This window comes from Chelon labrosus (genome assembly GCF_963514085.1).
Source record: "Chelon labrosus genome assembly, chromosome: 22".
In the NCBI taxonomy this organism is placed as follows: Eukaryota; Metazoa; Chordata; class Actinopteri; order Mugiliformes; family Mugilidae; genus Chelon; species Chelon labrosus.
Window position 1 is genome coordinate 13,584,695 of NC_140355.1, and position 19,860 is coordinate 13,604,554.

Sequence of the window (19,860 nt, forward strand, 5' to 3'; positions counted from 1 at the left end):
GATTAGTTTTTTCCAGTCACATCACATACTCTGGTAAAGATAAACCCCATGAATTGGACCTCTCCATAAGGCCCAGATTTAATTATTCATTTAGCTCAATTGCCGTCTTTAGCGAGCTTTAAATGAGCAGCCCCTGTGTTGTCGGACTGTAATGAAATGACTATGTGCTGTGAACTGATTGAGGTTAATGTCGGAGCCGCCCGACTTTTAGAGAAAGTCTGGTTGTTTTCATTGACTGCTCCTGCCCTGCTGGGTTGTGTGATGGTAGGAATCCCTAGAGATGAAATATGAGTGTGCTTAGCACGCCCCAGCAGAGAAGCTCAGATAGGACAGGGCGAGGGAGAGGTCACTGGCCCCTAATAGTAATCAATAAATACCTGCTTCAGCCAAGCGTTAGACGGGGCCCTGCAGACAATGTGCACAGACACATAAGTGTATATAAAGCACTGAGCTGGAAAGAGACATTAGAGTGGAAGGAAGCCTGCACTCATTTTGCCTGATTCTCATGGAGCTTCCAAAGGATCTTGCTTTTAAAACAGCAGCCATACATATTGATTTAAGCCACTGGGATGTATGGGTCTTTACTTAATCCAATACTAACAAGTATTGACTAGAGACAGTCGTTACCATAGATTTATGTTCACTCAATATAATGGGTAGGTGTGCTTAAAGCACATTTATAGGTAGATCTGATTGGCAGTCTATTTATCCCGCTTCAATTGACTTGACAGCTGAGTGGTTTATTATTCTGCTCGACCACTCGGATGCAAACCACCTCTTGTCCTTCCCCGCAGTGGCATAGCAAAACATTGCCTTGTAAAACTCCCTGTTGTCTAGCCATCCACCTAACCACAATTAACAATCCTTTTCTCTACGGTGAGAACGTACAATACACAAGAAATAGAGGAAGGAGGAAGTGAACGGGAGAGGGCGAACGGGAATGAGCGGACAGCAAAGAGGAAAAACGGGAGAAATAAAACAGCAGTGAAGGCGGAGGCGATTTATACCAGCGTTCATCCTCGCTCAAGCTTGACTCAGGCCCGGATAGAAGGGAAACACTGGTGCCACTGATGCAGTGCTTTCCTCGGGACAATAAATCTGCTTGAGGACAGATAAAGTAGACACAGCTTATCTTGCGCAGTGATGTCAGAGCCCGGCGTTCAGAAGCTGTTATCTCAGGTGCTCACATACAATATACGACATACAGTAGGAAAAACTGGAATACATGGCTGCAACGTGCAGGAATACTGTATTTTATATACCGTATACACAGAAAAGAGTTCCAGGGGAAGTCAAGGATGCGCTCGTCACAGCCTCGACACTGTCTCACTTCCCTGTAATCAGTTGTGACTAATCTCGGCACAATAGCCCTCATCAATGTGAATAAGGTATTGATGATATGATAATGAGCAATAGTAGGATTCTGATTGCACGCTAACGATGTTTTTAGATGTTTCACGGTGGCTCATCTCAAGATACACTTGCACGGCGTTCCGCGATGATTCCTCCTACAACTAGCCGCTGCTTATCGCTAATGGAAGCTATTGATCTAAGCTAGGCATCATGCTTCTTTTGTGTCAAGGATTCAGCGAGACGACGGTCACCCAGACAACGTTAAAGCAAAGAAGCTGTCAATACAAACTTGCAGAAGAGACAAGGAGCAAAGGTAGCTTTGGTTAATTGGGCGGGTCATTGTGGATCTTGCCGAGCTGTATTTGAGGTCAGTTACCACGTGTGTTGTGTGACTGGAGGTTATATATATGTAGTTTACATATTTACACCGTTCTTTTTTTTCATCTCACACTGTGCCTCTTTTCTTTCAGAACCCGGTGTGTGTCTTATCTCACAGACTGTGCTTTAATATGCCGCCGTGCCAGTGTTATGAGTCTGGTTAGACTTTGATTTGCTCATGTCCAAAATGTAATCATCCTCTTAATATTGCTCCACTCCCACGGCTATTGGAGTCGACTCAAGCCAAAGAGGAGCTGATTGCCAAGACCCTCTCTTACCTCGCTTCGCTCCCCCTCTCTCTCGCTAAGCCTGGATTAATTTGATTAATTCTGATCCTTCTTTAAATTGCTTTTTTTTTTTTTTGCCCACACCATTATGCCGTCCACCAGATAAATTCATTGACGATTCGTTCTTTCAATAATCTTATTTTGAGCTCTTATTCCGCCGCTCGTTTATCTTCAACATTATCTTTAACATTTATTTTTGTATATGGGAGGTGGAACTGATAAAAATCTGATAATATTCTATTTGATTCTTGAAATATGCACTAACATGACTTACGGTGTGAATTAGGAAAACTCACCCCAATTACAGAACAAACTACAATTTGAATAAAAGCGCTGCAAGGACGTATTTCATTAAATTTTAAACACCCAATATGGAGGCAATTTAGAATTTTACTGATTAAAATCAAGCTACAGAATTACAAATGCTTGGAAAAATCCATGTTGCATATCAAACAGTGGGAGCATGCCATATTAATGTTCCTAAAAGGGATATGACATTAAAAATTAGAGGATAAGTGTTTCATAATTTGATCTGTGGAGAAATGGTGGCAAGTGGAGCACTTGTTGAGTATTAAGTTTGTGATTATACACACACCACAGCTGCGTGCATCCACAGAGATTGCATCATTTTGAACGTGGCGATGCCTGAACCTCTAAACTCTTTTACCACGAACTGTCTTCACATTGCATATGAATGGTGGCAGTGGGAGCGGGGGGGAGCCATAGGAAAAAAAAAAAGAAGAAGAAAAGTTTCTCTTTGAGCTTCTTGTTGCTCTCAGTATTCTGTTCACCAGGGAGTGAGGAGGGAGGTGCTGAGATGTTGAGCGTTGGGGGGCAGCAGCATGATTGGTAAGAGTCAGGGTCTTTCATTTTGTCATGTGGTTTCTTTTTTCATTTCTGGGCTGATTTTTCACTGGAGGGCTAGTTCCATTCACTTGAATTTATTATTTCTCGCGCCGAGGAAGTTGATGAATTCGAATATCTGTGAGGGAGTTTGTGTGTGCCTCTGTGCACATTAATGCTTGTGCGGGTGTATGTGTGTGAGCAGATGAGACACGCGTCTCCCTGTGTGTAAGGGAGCCACGCTTTCATGGCTGTTTCAGATCTCTCTGCCTCACAGTTCGACAGAGAGACGGAGCCAGGAGGGAGAGGGAGAGATGGAGAGATAATGGGAATGGAGGGTGAAAGAAGGCTAACACAATCTTTAATGAGTTTCCTTGGCTCTCTTTGCCTGTTTCTGGGTCAGGGTCCCCTGGCTGAGGATGTGGGTGGACTGAGCAGAAAAGAAGAGAGTAAGCCAAGGTCTGCTGAAATAGACTTCTACATTATAGAGTCATCACCTACATGACGATGTAAGGGAGGAAAGGCTGGACAGTCTTTTAAAGTTGAGTCTTGTTTAGACAGCACAAGATGAAAGTTGATCAAAACAGCTAACAGTCTTGTTCCAGCTCCTCATTGCACCCACACAAACAGTAAAGAAGGCAGTTACTCTAAAAAGTCAGAAGTTACCTGAGACGTAACTGCCTCTAGTCAACTAGAAGCACATTAAGAACCAACAAATAACGAGAAACAAACTTTTTTTGAATGAAAAGCACTCGCACACACTCGCAAACATCCTGCAAAAGCATTCACAGCCGTACCCCTCCTGCACCTTGGCGAGGATGTCTTTGGTCACTCTCTGATTGGCTCCTCCTGCCCTTTCATTTCCTAGCAATCAGCTTCAATCTCTGGCAGGTATGAAGGGAGAGATAACATTAGAGAGACATCACGAGGAGGTATCTGCTCAGCCGAGACATTATTTAGTGCTCGCCGAGCATCCAGCAGGCAACCTCTGTCAGACAACAAGGCTCCAGCATGTCCACGCAGGACGGAGCAGCGGATAGATGGAAGGACATGGAGGAATTACTGATGGGCCGATAAACTCTTTTGTTACGACCTGCTTTCCTGTTTCTGTCCTCCTGCGTTATGTTTCTGTCCGTCTGCCCAACTCTATTCCAACGTCTCAATCTACAGTATGTCTGTCTGGCTTAGATACTTTCACCGTCTCTCTCTCTCTCTCTGTCTCTCTCTCTTTCACCTTCTGTTTCCCACTGTATCTCTGTCTCTATTACTCTGCCTTCTTTCTTTCACACTTTTGAATAATTGATGTCTACCGGTTCGATGGTAAGAATAGAACAGTTCTGGAGGTGACAAATGGGGTGGCGAATAGGCTTCATCCTCCTTTCTTCAAAGAGTTAGAAAGTTAGCCGCGCTCGCTCGTGGAGTGTGCATGCCCATGTATTTGTGCCATGTTCATGTTTGCGTGCGTGCGCGTACACACGCAGTTGTGTGTATGTGATTTAAGACAGGGAGATGAAAGGGAGTTGTAATTACAGGGAAGCGTATCTGTCTACTGCAGAAGTATCCGAGGAATGGCACAAACTGGGCCAAAAGCCTGAGGTCATTAGATCTGCTGCATGTGTGTGCGCATGCATGCATGTTTGCGTGATGTGTGTGTGTGTGTGTGTGTGTGTGAGAGAGAGAGAGAGAGGGGGAGAGTGACAAAGAGAAAGAGAGAACGCGCCGGAGAAAACAGGCTAGATCAGCTTATAACTTCAGCTCCTCAGAGTCAACCTCTGAACTCTGCTTCTCGTTATTGGCTCTGCCTCTCTCGTTTCTCAGCAGTAGCTGATTGTGGTTAGACCAAGCAAGGGCCGGTTTCAGTAAATCCATGCAGCCTTATTGCCTGAGAGGAATCCCAGAATTTCCTGCGCTCTAAAATACACTTGTGTAAACATTCCAAAATATCAAATGATAGGGATTTCACTGTGTGCTCTGCGAGTGGATAATCCCATGCAAACGGCCGTGGTTATAATGCTGTCCCACTGTCTCTTGTCTGCTTTCCTCTCCTCCTCTCTCTCTCCCTACCCATCCTTTCTCTTTCTTTCTTTCTTGGGCCTCTTGCCTCTTTCCTCCGCTTTCTTCTTCCCACCATCCCATCGCTGTTTTTCTCTTCACAGTTGACGATGACTTCATTGGTCTGGGGGAGCTGCCAGAAACCTTCCCTTCAGATCCCCCGGAGCCGCTGCCCGTGTTTCTGATGGAACCAGAAGAGGCCTACATCGTCAAAAACAAGCCAGTCAACCTGTACTGCAAGGCCACGCCCGCCACCCAGATCTACTTCAAGTGCAACAGCGAGTGGGTTCACCAGAAGGAGCACACGGTGGAGGAGAGGGTTGACGAGAACTCGGGTCAGTAAAGAGATATGTTTATTTCCACACAATATATCCAGCAAAAGAATACTAATTCATCCAAAATCTCAAAGCATTTGGCTCACTGTATTGGGTAAATACTGAAAAAGGTACTTTCACATGAAGCCTGCGATGTGATGCTGTTATATTTTTTAATGCTTAACCAAAACCAAAAGGGCAATGTTTCCTAAATTGGGAAAATGTTTCCCGTAAGATAGCAAAGTAGGCCTACATGCACGGTTACTCACCCCATTCTTCCTCAACTTTATTAAAAGGAGAGTTTATTTGATCAGCTAGTGGAATTACCTTATCTGTAGAAAAGAAATCTCGACTAGCAGGGTTTCAATGAGAACATTTTTCCTTTCATGTAGCACACTAGCCCCACCGTTTCTTTGGTCTGAGCGCCTTTCAGTGTGTAGGTGTGTGTTTATGTACATGTTTGTGGGTGTCTAGAGGAAGTGAGGCTAGTGAAGCTCCAGCAGGGTTGTTTTCTACAGAATTCAGCCCCCGAAGGCACCGGAGCCATTACACACAACAGCCTGGCACTGATTGGCTGCATTCAGCCGCTGTATTGGAAATTGAGTTCTTTCTGTCACCCACAGGTACCAATCACATCGCTTTTACCCTTTTCATTCCACTGTTTTGCCACACACATGTGTGCAGGCTCGCACAGAGACACGCTGACAGCTGCTCCTTTACGTAAACGCAACAGTTTAGCTTCGTAAGTGCGCACATACATACCTTTCAAGGATCAGAAAGCGCGTTTTATCTCAGGCATTTTATTCTAAATGCCTCTCAAGTGCTGTTTCACTCAACTATACAAACAAATTTGGCATCAAAGATGACAACCGGCACATACATAAAGGACGTGTTGCAGCATGGTACAAAGCACAAAAGCAGAAACACAGATTGAAAAAGAATCTTGCAGCAGACACAAATATAAAAGCAGTATCCGGGAAAAAAAACAAGTTCCAATCTGAGAACGCTTTCATTTTGACCTAGTGTACTTTAGGAAGAATACGCAGATCTGAACATGTGCTTCATACTTATGATTATGACAAAGAAGAGGGCGATGGTAGCAGTGCCTCTCGGCCTTTGTGTCAGAAGGTTCTGTGCTAAAAGCATCAAACATGGAAAACAGCCCACGCATCGGATACGGACCCACTCTACGTAGCCATATCCACAGGCTATTTACTGCGCGGATATTCATTCAGTTATGCTCTCGCACCCCACACAAACACACCCACAACACCGGTGGAGCCCAGTGGATGTGGGTAGCCTCTCTCAACCCACTCCATTGCTCTCTGATTTCCCCAGATTGACAGAAAAGGAACACCGGTAGAAGATGGCCGGCCTGGTCAATAGCCCTGATAGGGGTAGCAAGAAGAAATTGGATCGCTCCCTCTCTCTCTCTCTCACTCTTGGTTTCTCTCTTTTCTTTTCTTGTCTTCTCTCCGGATCTTGCCGTCATGTTGGTGAGACTTTATGATCTTGTAAAAAAATACGATAGAATCCAAGATACTGCGGACAAAAACTGCAGGTGTTCATTAAGCCCTCGTGTTGTATCTAATCCATCTTCAACCAACCGACATCTTGTACAATATGTTGAGCAGAACAATTAAATCTGACATTGCCCAACAGACGAGCTAAAGTGGCATCTTTGGAAATAAGTGATGGATACAGTTTTCAAGTCAATGAGCGTACAAACAGTTTGGTTTCACTTACACTTCCTCAAGCTAGATTTAATCTGCTTTAATTTAACGGTGTAACACAATAAAACATTCAAGCCTCCAACTGTTGCGGATACCTTTTAAGAGGTATTTTATGGTGTAAATAATAACAGTGTGAAGAAATGAGATATTTGCGCCATGAGATCAACAAATCACCCAGTAGCAGAATGCGTGCGTCATCGAGCAGTCGCGGCGCAATCAGCATCACAGGACTTGATTCACTGCACAGTGTTCCTAACAGCATGGATCGACTCACCTGCAGCTCTCCATTGTGGGTGTTCAAGAGACCTCATGCAGGTACGCGTGCTGTCAGAAGGCTTTTAAATCCAGTGGATGCAACATGCGGCGAGCCACTCGGCGAGCCACGCGGAGCATAACGTGGCACACGGGTGTTTGAAACGGAATACATTGATTGGACATTATAATTTTCCACAGAACAGGTGATTACACGTAGAAAATAACAGACCGTTTGATTGCGTGTGATTTCCCTTTGAGCAGCCACCAGTTAACACAATAAACCTTCAGATTAAATATTTCAGTGGGTAAGGTTTTTTGTGTGAACATGACAATGAATTTAGGACTGTTTTTGGTGTGGAATAATGAGGATACACATGAAAAGAAACCGCACATGCACCAGTTGTCACTGATGGATGTAAGAATTAAACAGTAGTGAAAGGCCATTTTTACTCTTCTTCACAGTTATGATTTACCTTTATAAAATCACCCTGCTGTCACCTGATCGCTGTAGCATTTACCTCCCAGTGTTGAGGCCAGGGAATATTCTTTTGTGAGCAAAAGAGCATTGATCTGAGCAAATGAGTGGCAAATTAATTATAAGTAGGTGCAGGTAGAGGAATATACACCAGAGACTGCTTGTCACTTTCCCTGAGATATGAGTTAGAAGATCAAACAGGAGTACTCTTCGTCTGGCCAGAATATAAGAGCACTTACCCCTCCTTCCACCTCCTGCTCTCATTCAGTGACCAATGCCGACTCCTCTGCCTGACTGCTCCGATCAATAACGTTGGCCAGTGCCAACGCTAAAGAGCTAGGCTAGCTCACGTTAATAACCACATTAATAATGAATTATCTCAGATGAAGCAACCCTGCTTCAGTCAGCTATTAATGGCACGTACTGTAGAATAATTTCTGTGGCTAATAGCCCCACTGACAGGTGTGAAGTAGCTCCTTATCACTGGTCCTGACGCGGTTCGCACTCGCTTTGCCCCTTTGATTACAAATTGAATGGGCGGTTTTGTTTTGGTGTCATCTCTGTAATGCTGTGTAGCATACTGAGAGCTGCTAGCTGAGCAAACACATGAAGTCACAGGATGAGGTCAGCAGGCTCACTTCAAAGCTCTGCTCCTCTGGCCGTGTGATCCGTCTGATATGGTTGAAGTGCAGTACATCAGAAAGAGTTTAATCCAGGTTTAGCAGCGGCAATGAAGTCATGAATGACTCTTAAAGTAGACCGATGGCTCGTCATCATCACTTCAGGTTCTCTTACGGCGCAGAGGACTAACAGCATCAGACAGACAATTCGTCACCATAGAATCCCTTTTCTCTGTGCAGCACTGTCAGGAAATAATGATGCTGGTGCACATTTTAGACCTTAGGAGGATTATTTGGATCTACTTATTGTTTCCAATATTGATTTTCCCTCTGCCACTCTTTATGTGATGTTCCCTCACTATCGCATCCATCCTTGACATTCTCAAACTATCAAAAAAAAAAGAAATCCTCCCAGGCAAACACATTGGCATACAGTGCAGAGAACCATGGGCTCACTCCCTTGCACTCACGCATGCATGTGGAAGCGCACACATACATGCAAGAAGCAAATGGTGACAGAACAGACGTGGCTGTTCCTCTGCCTGTCGGCACACTGTGTAAATTTTACATGAGGGCTAAGCTGGTGTGTGGGATGCCACTGTGCTTGGTGTGTGTGTGTGCCAGAAAAGGGAGGCTGTGTGAATGCACTGAACCTGAAATAAAATGGCATGTTCATTTTTTAACCATGCTTTCCCTTTGCATTTTTCATTCGACGAGTGTATCACCTACAATATAAATCTGCTTGTGCTGCATAATAAATCTCAAACCTTTCAACTAAGTGGGGTCAAAGATAATAGCGATACACATTAGCAAAGAAAGACAAATAATCACTCTTCTGATATTGACAATATCATGCAGAAATCGTTTTATCTGTGACTGAAATGATTAATTAAGATCATTGTTTCCGTTGTGGTAATATTCAGTCATAAGCAGCAGCCACAATCATTTGTATCCTTTGCCTCAGTAATATAAACGTCAAAGAGCTCAAGATCCATGCAAAGCTAAACATACTGCTAAAGGAACACGGAACCCAAATGTTACAGCATGCGTTACGTAGTAACAGCAACGTCTGTGAATCTTCCTGGGAACCTGTGTTTCAATTTAAACTACCTTGATTCACTTTTTTATCCTCTGCTTATCTTGTCTAGTTCGTCTGGCAGTGAATCACTCTGTAATAAATTACGTTTTGGGAAAAGATTGGGCTTAACGATTGAATCCTCATTGGGACACAGATGAGTCAATGATGTATGACATGGTTTCAAGGCATGGCATATGGTCATGATGACACATGAGTGGCATCTCTAAGGTGAGCTCGGTTAAAAAATAGATAAATAGAGATACCATACAGTTCTGCAGCACTGGTAGAAGCTTGATTCACATGTCAAGCAGCAATTTTTGAGAGTCAGTAAAAAAAAAAAAAAGAGCTGCACCTAATTAAAAATGGACAAGTCTGACAATAGTCAGTATTACTGTCAATACTTGCTAAAAGGCACCAAAATCAGAGTTAATTCGATTTGCTGCATCGTCTGCTTTGCTCAAACACTGGAAGCGTTGTTTGTTTTTGTGGTATCAATTATTATCTCCCCCTTATCTTGTAACAATAATTGATAAAGCTGGATTAATAGGACGGCCTTCAACAACAGCAAAGAAACTGAGACTAACTAGGCTAATCATGAGTACGAAATGTAACAGAGTCTTATTATAGCTCCGTAGTTAAAACAGAACACCTATCTTTGGGCAAGTTTCATGAAAACTTGCAGTTTTGTCCTTTTTGACAACACGGCCATTAATCATTAATTCCACAACGGTCTCCAGTTTAAATTACCATGCACTCTGTGCAGCCTTTTTAATTTGTGTCTCGTCAAGAGGCACCAGCTTCACTATTGTTTCAGAATTAGCAGGCGATGATGTACAATATAGTGAAGGGAGAGGGTCGGGCATATTGAAGAAAACTTTATTAAAGTTTTTTTAAACTTTGTTAAACCTTACAGCGTCAAATAAACATGAATAGATCGCTTTTCATGTAAACGAGCCACATGCCAATGACCCACAACTCGGTAAACGTCGCCGCAAGTGCAACAAACCTCCCAGTGTCTGTCATCCTGTTAACAACAAAACTCTCCACAGAGCAAGTCGTCGCCAAGCTGGATGACTAACGCCCGCTTGGTATGACAACTAGTGGTTTGTAAAACTGATGACAAGTCTGAATTTGGTTTACAAACAACATGGTGGTAATGGCACATTCTGGTGATGGAGGCATAAAGCCGTGGGGAATATTCCCTAGGCTGACAAAAAGGCCTTTCAGTGGCAAGTGGGCATGATTTTAATGATGCCCCAGTCCACTTTCACATCATTGCTGACCAGGTACATAAGCATGACAGTTCCAGGAAAATTACATAATTTTTGATTTTTTTTTTCCAGTCGGTCGCACAGCTAAATCTAAATCTAATAGAGCATCACGTGGGAATGAGGTGGCATGGGATAAACAGATCGTGAAGGCTTCTTTAAAAAAAAAAAACTACTGAATATGTTTTTCTAACATGAATCCATTCAAAATTCAGGTCGTTCTTGAGCTCAGCTTCCATGACACCGCCATTGTCCTGACAAACAACCCTTTCAGTCAAAAAAAAAGATGATGGATTGAGAGGTTTAACAAGCATGATATCGAATGGGAAGCATCAGTGGATGTTGTTCCACTGCGTAACATGCGCATATGTACACAATTTATATGCACTCGCACATTAACGCGTACAGGCAATGCACATCTATGCGCACACACACACTGGGGCAGCAGTATAATCTGTTCTAGAGGGGCAGCTGTGGGTAGAGGCATTTGTTTTGGGATGATTTGTTTGTTTGGGTCCTGGCACCCAGATGAGCAGTAATCAGAGGAGTTAGCAAACAGGATTGTGTTATGCCATGACGCTGAGAATCCTCCCCCACAGGGCCCGGACCCAAACAGCTCAGTGCTCTGGTTCTTGAATCAGGCCAGACTGACACAAATAAGATATTGTGTGAGTTCTGCACATGTGATATCAATGGATGTTTCTATCTAAAATCCCTTTTTTCCTCTCTTTTCCCGTATCTCTTCTGCCTATCTTTGCCTCCCCTTGAACGTTTCCCCTGCCTCCTTCCCTTTCAATCTTCCCTGTCCTTCTTCGCAGGCCTGGTGGTGAGAGAGGCCAGCATAGAGATCACTCGGCAGCAGGTTGAGGAGTTGTTTGGGCCGGAGGACTTCTGGTGTCAGTGTGTGGCCTGGAGCTCCGCTGGGACCACCAAGAGCCGCAAAGCCCATGTCCGCATCGCCTGTGAGTATCCACCTCCCCCTCTCCTTTTATCCCCTCTCTCTCTCTTCAGGCCATTATTCAGTCGTTATCTTCCTGTCTCATCTTTGTATTCCTCTCCAAACAAAACCTCTTGACTGCCAAGAAAATGCGTCTCTGAGGCCGACTTGTGTATCATCACAGATTCTGGAGATAGTGGCAGCGAAAAAGGGGTTTTTTACTAACGTAGCGCTCAAGTGTCCCTTTGAACTTGAGTTGGTAAAAGGCCTGTGGAATCTGAATTGCTTTTCTTGCGCATAAACCTTGAGAAAAAGCAGAGTTGAAGGAGTGTATACATAGTAGAGTGGCTATGGTGCATGTTTATTCCAGCTTTCAGTCTGTTTTTTCCTGTATGGTCCTCATTTGTTCTCCACATGTGTGTTTGTCCTCCTACTGAAAAAGCACAATGCGTTAGTCCCAGAGCGACGAGAAACATTCTGTGCCGACTCCAAAGCTCGGGCTCATTTTTTACTTTTCCCCAAAAACAATGTACCAGTTAAAACCCTAAATGTAACAAAATCCCCAGAGGACACGATGTCGAAATCAGTTCAAGTAGCTAGTTGTGACATCAAGGCAACATTTCTTGCTGCAAAACGCTTATTACGTAACACGACTGCTTATGCGATCTTGTCAAAATTCCACCTGAAGGGACTCCTTTTATAGTATCGGCTAGATCACTGCACTTCCGACTCCTGTCAAATCATGTCATGGCGCTGTGATTGACATGTCCTGCACAACTTTGCTGTTTTGACTTGTCGTAAACACGGGGGGAAAAAAGGCAATACCCACTTGCAATGCGAAGTGCAGTTTGTGTCAAATGTATTGTTATGACTTGACTTGAGCAGAACACTTAGTTTGAAACTCCGTTCCTCTGTCAGAAAAATTGCATCTCTCCTGTACGGTGCAGCACATTGCCACGTCAATATAGAAGCACTTAGCGATGCTGCTGCTCTTTCTCTCCAATTTTATCCCATCGAATTCTTTTCTGCATATTTTTGCCTTCATATCACTATTAACTGACTCTCTCTTATACTGTTTCCCCCCATTTACTGCACAGTTTCCCTCTGAATTCAGTGTATTCCTCTTCATTTCAAACACCAGTAGCTCTTCATACTGCTCGTGCTATTATACTAGCCTGGTGAATCAGAATCATGGCTCTCAGTCTCCCACCGAGCCCACTCCCGCTGCTCCACCTCCTATAATCACCAGTGATGAGCAGCCTGCCAGCACTAACCTATCCCTCAAATCACAATGGACCCCTCTTCCCCTCCCATTAGCTTCTGCTGAATGGATTAGCTCCTCTACTGGGCTTTCTCTCCAGGCAGGCTTCTTGTCAGAGCCAGACTCTATCCCGTTAGGCTAATGGAAACTGGGGTTGTTTTCCCTCTCCTCTCCCATCATCTAAACATATACAGTTTAATCAGACGGTGAGTCACAGCCAGCGCTGGCTGGCGAGTTAAGAGGTCGCTCTGTTGAAGGAGCAGCTTTTGGTCCAGCTGAAAATGTTGTAGGAGCCGGTTTGGAGGAAGAGAGATTGTGTAAATTCCTTGTGATTGCCGTTCGTTTATGGGACCTCAATCGAACTGTTTTAATTAACCTTCACGTTGGTGGTGCATTGATTGCTCGCCAAAGAGAGACAATAAAATATGAGGCAAATTAAATAACTGAGTCATCAAATCAACAAAAATGGGCACCACAGCGTGATAAAATTCTGGATTCAAACCTGTTCGCAGTTTGCACTTTTATTCCTGAGTGGATTTTCTCCAGGTCCTCCACTTTCTTTCTTCAATCCTATAGATGTGAATGTGGGAATGAAGGATTGTTAGTCTACAGTACGTCTGTTTGTTAGTCCTATGATGGACTTGTCTGGGGTGAACACAGAGTCTCCGCGGATGGCAGCTGTGATAGCCGGTATAACTAATAGAAGGATGAAAAACAAGTGCCAGTAAAGCCGATAAGGCAGTGCCAGAAACTGCTGTACGTGACATTTTTCAGCCTGCTGCAAAAATGGTTGCTCCATAGCTATTTTCCCCCCATTCATGATAACTCATTCTTTTAATTGTATTAAGGATTAAAGTTGTACATAATCAAGATACTGGATGACAGAAGAGTTGCCACCTACCAGCCTTCTATTCCCATTTTTGAATTAGCTGGGAGCTCAGTAATCCTACAAGCTCATGGCACACAGGGATTTGTCCATCTTCATATACAGTGCACGGTCTTTCTGTGTTCGACCTGTGATGTGCTGGCGACCTGTCCAGGGTATACCCCGGCTCTACCTCCTGTGAGTCTCCTCTGCCGGATGAGGCAGCTATTCTGCAGCTATTGGCTGAAGTGAAATGAAAAGAAAGCCTTGTTTCCAAAGGCGGAACAAGAAGGAAAATTGCAACGGCAAACGCTGCAAATAGATTTTCTTGTCTGTTTGTGACCCTGCAATTTTACAGCATTGATAATCCCTCATTGCTGTAATACAAGTTGTTTGACTAATGATTAAAGCTCACACTTAATAAGCCTTCACTGTCTTTCCCAGTCAAGGTTTGCACCAGTAGCTAATGGTTTACTCAGCAAGGAAGCGTGAGGCTGGTGTAATTTAGCATTACAAGAAGCCAAGCACACTTAAGGTAATGGTTGTCATGTGTGTATCTCTCTGGGGGCCCTGCCAGTTTGGAAGAGTTTGTGCTCTCGGGAGAGAATGGTGCGACTCCCACAGGAATGTCGACTCAGCTGGTCCCACACCCTTCAGCCCGCCGCAGCACCGTCGAGGGTTGCGAGAAGTGAGGGGAGACTCTGGAGTGGGGGAAGCATAATTTAAACCCACATCCAATAAAAATATATAGTGCAAAATAATCGCTTGCATGCTACTTGCTGCTTCATCAAGAGTAATGCCAAAGGTCTGTAAGTTATGCAATGGGTGTTTAATTTTAGTTTAACAAGATATATAGAGAATCTGCGGCAAGGAGTATGAGCAATAAGAGCATTAACATAAACTCACAAGCACTGGCCTTTATTATTTAAACTCACAAATTAAGCTAATCTTACGTTCTGTGCAATAATGCATCCCCCTTGATAGATCTAACAAGCTCTGGTTTATCATTACAGAAGGAAAGAAAGAAGAGGACTGTGGGATTTAGATGATAAAACTAAACATATCTTCCATCGTGAGGCACATTCGGTCCAAGGTCGAGCACGCTGTAGCCCTTATTGCCCGTAAGAGACTGCTAAGCTTTGTGGTTCTGTCTAAACCACCAAACGGCACACTGAAATACCGCACACCGAGCAGACAGGCCAGTGCCCAGTGAGGACTAGCATACGCTGTAATACCTTTATATGGAGAAATCAAATTAAATTTATTAGATTTGACTGTAGTGCATAAGCAGTAAATCAGAAAGTGTGCCGCACAGCAGGAGAATGTGTGCCTGAACTGCCTCCTCACCTGTCACAGTGTGACTGCGTATTCTTTTATGTTTCGATGGCGGTTTTGATATCTTACCAACAGCAGTATGACAGATTCAAAACAACAACTTATTTCTGCTGTTTATTTTCCTTTCCTTTCCTTTCCTTTCCTTTCCTTTCCTTTCCTTTCCGTTTCTTTCCTCTTCATTGAAAAAACCCCAAACAGTTTATGTGTCCTTGGCTCAAATTCTATAAACCTCTGTCAAAGAAAATGCCCCTCCAGTCATTCCTTCTTTTAATTTCATACCAGACTTTTACGGAAATTGCTTCCAATTCAACACTCACCCTTTCAGCTCTCATAATGCATTGAAATTTGCGGAATTACAGCATATTGCCCCGAAGACATGCGTACTCTCGGGTTGTGCCGGGACACGGGCTCTTGTTGAATTTGTTATTTTAAGGTTCATTTTTCCAAATAACAAATGAACCCTAAAATGACTGTAGGTGTCCTCAAGTGCTTCTGGATCCAGCACGATTGTGTTTTCTGTAATAAGAACATGATCTAGTTTCTCCCTTAGGGAACAGGCAAGAAGACTGAACAGCGAAATGTCTCAATGTCAATGCGGCGTCTTCTAATCTAATATCTTCCAAACACAAAGAAAGCAAAAGATGTGACTGAAAATCGTTCTTGATCAGTTTGTAGGGATGTCTGTTTGGATAGCAGGTGATCATGCTCTTTCTATATCCTCTCACACACCGTCTCCCCAGACACTGAAGAGCAATTCTTTACCATGATAGATACGGATACTGTATCCTATAACACACTGTTCCCAGGAGTCTTTAGCGTCTTAAGAGATTTATGTGCAGTTTGCTTCAACTTCTGAAGTGCAAACTCTGCCGTACAGCCCGTGTCACTGCACATCTGCTGCTGCAGTCAATGGTACGCTCGCATCTACAAGTCAAATTCAAAATAAATGTCATAGTGTGGCATTATCTACTGGAATAAACCTCTATACTATGTTAGCACACAATGTCAATAGCGGCCCATTACTGTATTAATAGCATTTTAAGTAGAAGACTGTGTTTTCCACAGATAGATCCACTCGACGAGGTCAGTTTGGGGTTTGTTTTTTGTGGAGACAGTCAGATGTAGGTAGAAAAAGAAATGTACTTTATTTGTGTGCTGTGGTGAATGGAGCTATTCGCCACCACAGTGAGTGCGTCAGTAAATGGGCTTAAGTGTGTGCATGACAGGAATTTTGCAAAGGTTGTGGAAATGGTATCACTGGAGTTTGGAGGATTGATTGCAGATTTGACGCTTCGGTGACTCTAAAGTTTCAAAGTAGTACTGTAACTCCCCATTAATTCCTCTCCTCCTCTCCTCTCCTCAACCCTCCTCTCCTCAACCCTCTCCTCAACTCTCTCCTGTTGTGTATGATGCAGACTGCTCCTGTCTCCACCTGTGCAGCATGATATATGTCTAATGGGCTTCGGGCCCCAGTGTAGCATGACACCTTCAGTAATCCTCGCCTGTCAGCTCCACTATACCTGCCCTCCAATACTCCATCAGGACTCTCGCGCCACAAAAATGTTGTTTTTTTTCTTTGGAGGGCAAGCGATCCCTTCTCACTACTTTCCTCCCGTCTGTTTCAAGCAATGTATCTATGTGCTGAAGACGAGGAAAGGTAGAAGAAACCATAGTTTTTTTTTACTTTCTTTTAGTGTTTAAGTATAGACTGGTCTATATATGTTCTCATATCTGCTCATTAATACAATGTGCTTTTGTCTGTTGTCTATAGATCTGAGGAAGACATTTGACCAGGAACCCCTTGGGAAGGAAGTGTTGCTCGAACAGGAAGTGTTGCTGCAATGTCGACCACCCGAAGGCATCCCAGCTGCTGAGGTAAGGCTGGAAAGACATTTCACTGAGCCGGTGCTCTCCAGTTCTTAGGACAACCGCATTATTTGAAGATAATATGGATGTGTTACCCGTAGAATGTGACCCCATATAAGCTCAGCCAAAAGCTCTCACCTCAAATCCAATAAACTGACTTCTCTGAAAAGAGGTTTATGTGATTTTCACTGACTTTTTGGTATCAGTTTCAGCTGAAATGTCACCATCAGTTTTTAAAATATGTAATGGATTGAAAAATATCCAACACCCGCAATGCTACTGTATACCGCCAAAACATTAAAACCACTGACAGGAGAAGTGAATAACATTGACCATCTTGTGACTATTCAGTGTTCTGCTGGGAAACTTTTGGACCTGGCATTCATGTGGATGTTACTTAGACATGTACCACCCACCTAGACTAGACCAGGCACTCCTTAATGGCAGCTGCCATCCCCAGCAGGATGCAGCCTGACACAGGCACACACACAAAAAACGATTTAGGAACAACTCAAAAAACATGAAGAACAGCACAAGTTGTTGACCTGGCCTCCAAATTCACTGGATCCCAAACTGATCACGTATCTGTGAGATGCACTGGAACAAGCCTGATCCACAGAGGTCCCTCTCCTCAACCCATAGGACCCAAAGGCCCCCCACTAACAACATTCTGTTGCCAGACACCACAGGGCACCACCAGAAGGCCCATGTCCATTCTCTGATGAGTCACAACTGTATTGGAGGCACAAGGTAGACCTTCACAATATTAGAAAGGTGGTCATAATGTTATGCCTGATCGGTGTATACAGCATATGTACTTGGTAATGCAAGGTTCTGTTTTTCTGTTCTTCAAAGAAACGTCAAAGCCGTGTGCTGATTGCAGAGTTTGCTGCAGTTTTTTAAATTTTTTTATCTATTTCAAAGGTTGAAATAAAATAACAGTGAATAAATCTGACACAGTTCAGCGCACAGATGAGGACATTTCTCACCACTGCCTGAGCTATTAAGGTCCGCTGGATACTTCCTGAGCATCATCCAGTCACTGCAATTTAGAGGAGAAGAAATTGTAATTATCTGCTGAGGGGAAAAAAAGAACAAAACCAGTTGTGTCCCCGTGCTGCCAAAGCTCGGCCTGTATCTCCTCCCTGCTTTACTTCCTCCCTGCTCTACAGTAGAACACGGTTAGAACGGCATTAGCAAAGGCTCAGTTGAGATTGCAGGAACATAAATAGAGTTTGAAAGCGGGGTTTGATGGGTTGTGGTGTGCTTTTTTTTTTTTTTTTTCTGAGTTAGGGGGTAGGGGCTGAAGTCTGTAAAGGCTTGTGATTGACCTGGAAAAGCTGAGTTAAGTGAGTGGAACTGCACAGCATTTATCCCCCGCTGAAAGTGCTGACAAGCTAAGTGGACGAAAGTTTAGGACTGGCAGACTCTTTTCATACAAGCCAGGCTTCAGTCTGATAGTGTCTCTCTAACAGCCATATAATATTGGCGAATCTGCCCGTCTGAGGTCTCTTTCATTGCTGGATTGGCTCCATGCGGTGATTAAAGACTCAGCTGGGTGCCAATCACGACACATCTAGGCTTTCTGAGATAAGGAGTTGCCATGGCAATCCAGATGTACGCCGAGAGTAAATAGGAGATATTTTGTCAGCGTCATTAGCATCTTCAGCTTGTAGTAAAGGAATCAGTGTTTTTGTGTGGTCACCCGACACCAAGTCAGATATCTATCTAACAAAATTAAAGGGGAACTACTGTTTTTTACAATCTGGACCTTATTTCTGGCATAAAATACGATCGTTTACTCACCCATATAACTTTTGTGTCATTTATAGTCAATCGGGAGATATTTAGATCTGCGTATATCCATATAGTGGGAGTGACTGGGGCACCAAAACGCAGCCTCTAAATAACGCATAATCTGCCGCGAAACTCGTTCATTTCACCAACATTTTGTTACCGTATGCTAGTGCTATTCCCCGTTGAATCCGGAGTTACCTCTTACCCGGATGATGTCTTCTGACCTGGACGATGCCGTTTTTGAGTGCCGTGCACACCCGTGACGAGGCTTTAGAGGCTGCATTTCGGTGCCCCATTCTCTCCCACTGTATAGATATACGCGGATGTAAATATCTCCCGATTGACCACAAATGACACAAAAGTTATATGGGTGAGTAAACGATCGTATTTTATGCCAGAAATAAGGTCCAGGTTGTAAAAAAACAGTAGTTCCCCTTTAAGTTGAACTGTTCTGTTCTACAATGAAGATAAAACATATCAGAATTCTTTATATGATATAGTAAAGCAATAGCAGTAATTAACTTTTGTCCCAACTTTTGTTGCACTGAACCATCTGGAAACTGTTACTCTGTCTACTTGGATGAACCGTTTGTTGTTCAGGAGTTAACTTCAGCCGATTCTTCACGCTGCAGTCAACGTGTAATGCTGTAGCTGCCAGTATTTCCTCAAAGGATTCTCATTGGTGTGGCAGGAGGAATTGTGATTTTGTGTATTTTGCACAAAATGCAGCTGCAGCTGAAGGTATTCCATCTGTATCCTGATAAAAAAACTGTAATTGCTTACTTTTCCTTCTGTGATCTAATTGAGTCTTGTGTTTGTTCAGAGGCACACTTCCAGCTCCCTTGGTTACTTACACTTACCTCATGGCTGCTAAATAAAAAAAGAACAGTTCCTTTTCACGTGATATTTTTACATTTTTTCTGAACTTGAAATGAGTTGCCTGAGTGGGGAAAAAGGGACAAAACCGAATGCTGCTTTCTCATCTGTGTTTGTCAGGCCCTTTCTCACACGAGCTCGCCAGAGAAAGAGCCTCGGAAAAAAGCAGATGGGCTAAGTCTGTGGTTACATATGAATCTGCAGAAATATGTAGCAGCCGCTGTGGAGGAAAGATCTGTCATATTTCACCCGCTCAAGACACAGAAA

General features: G+C 43.5%; 1 protein-coding gene across 1 annotated transcript in view; it reads left to right on the forward strand.

The window, feature by feature from the left end:
* Positions 1-19,860, forward strand: part of unc5cb (unc-5 netrin receptor Cb) — a 109,374-nt gene that overhangs the window by 52,665 nt on the left and 36,849 nt on the right. Inside the window, exons 2-4 of the mRNA XM_084571652.1 lie at positions 5,018-5,248; positions 11,475-11,618; positions 16,826-16,929. Of these exons, the coding sequence (XP_084427778.1) occupies positions 5,018-5,248; positions 11,475-11,618; positions 16,826-16,929 (479 nt within the window). The remainder of the gene's footprint in view (positions 1-5,017; positions 5,249-11,474; positions 11,619-16,825; positions 16,930-19,860) is intronic.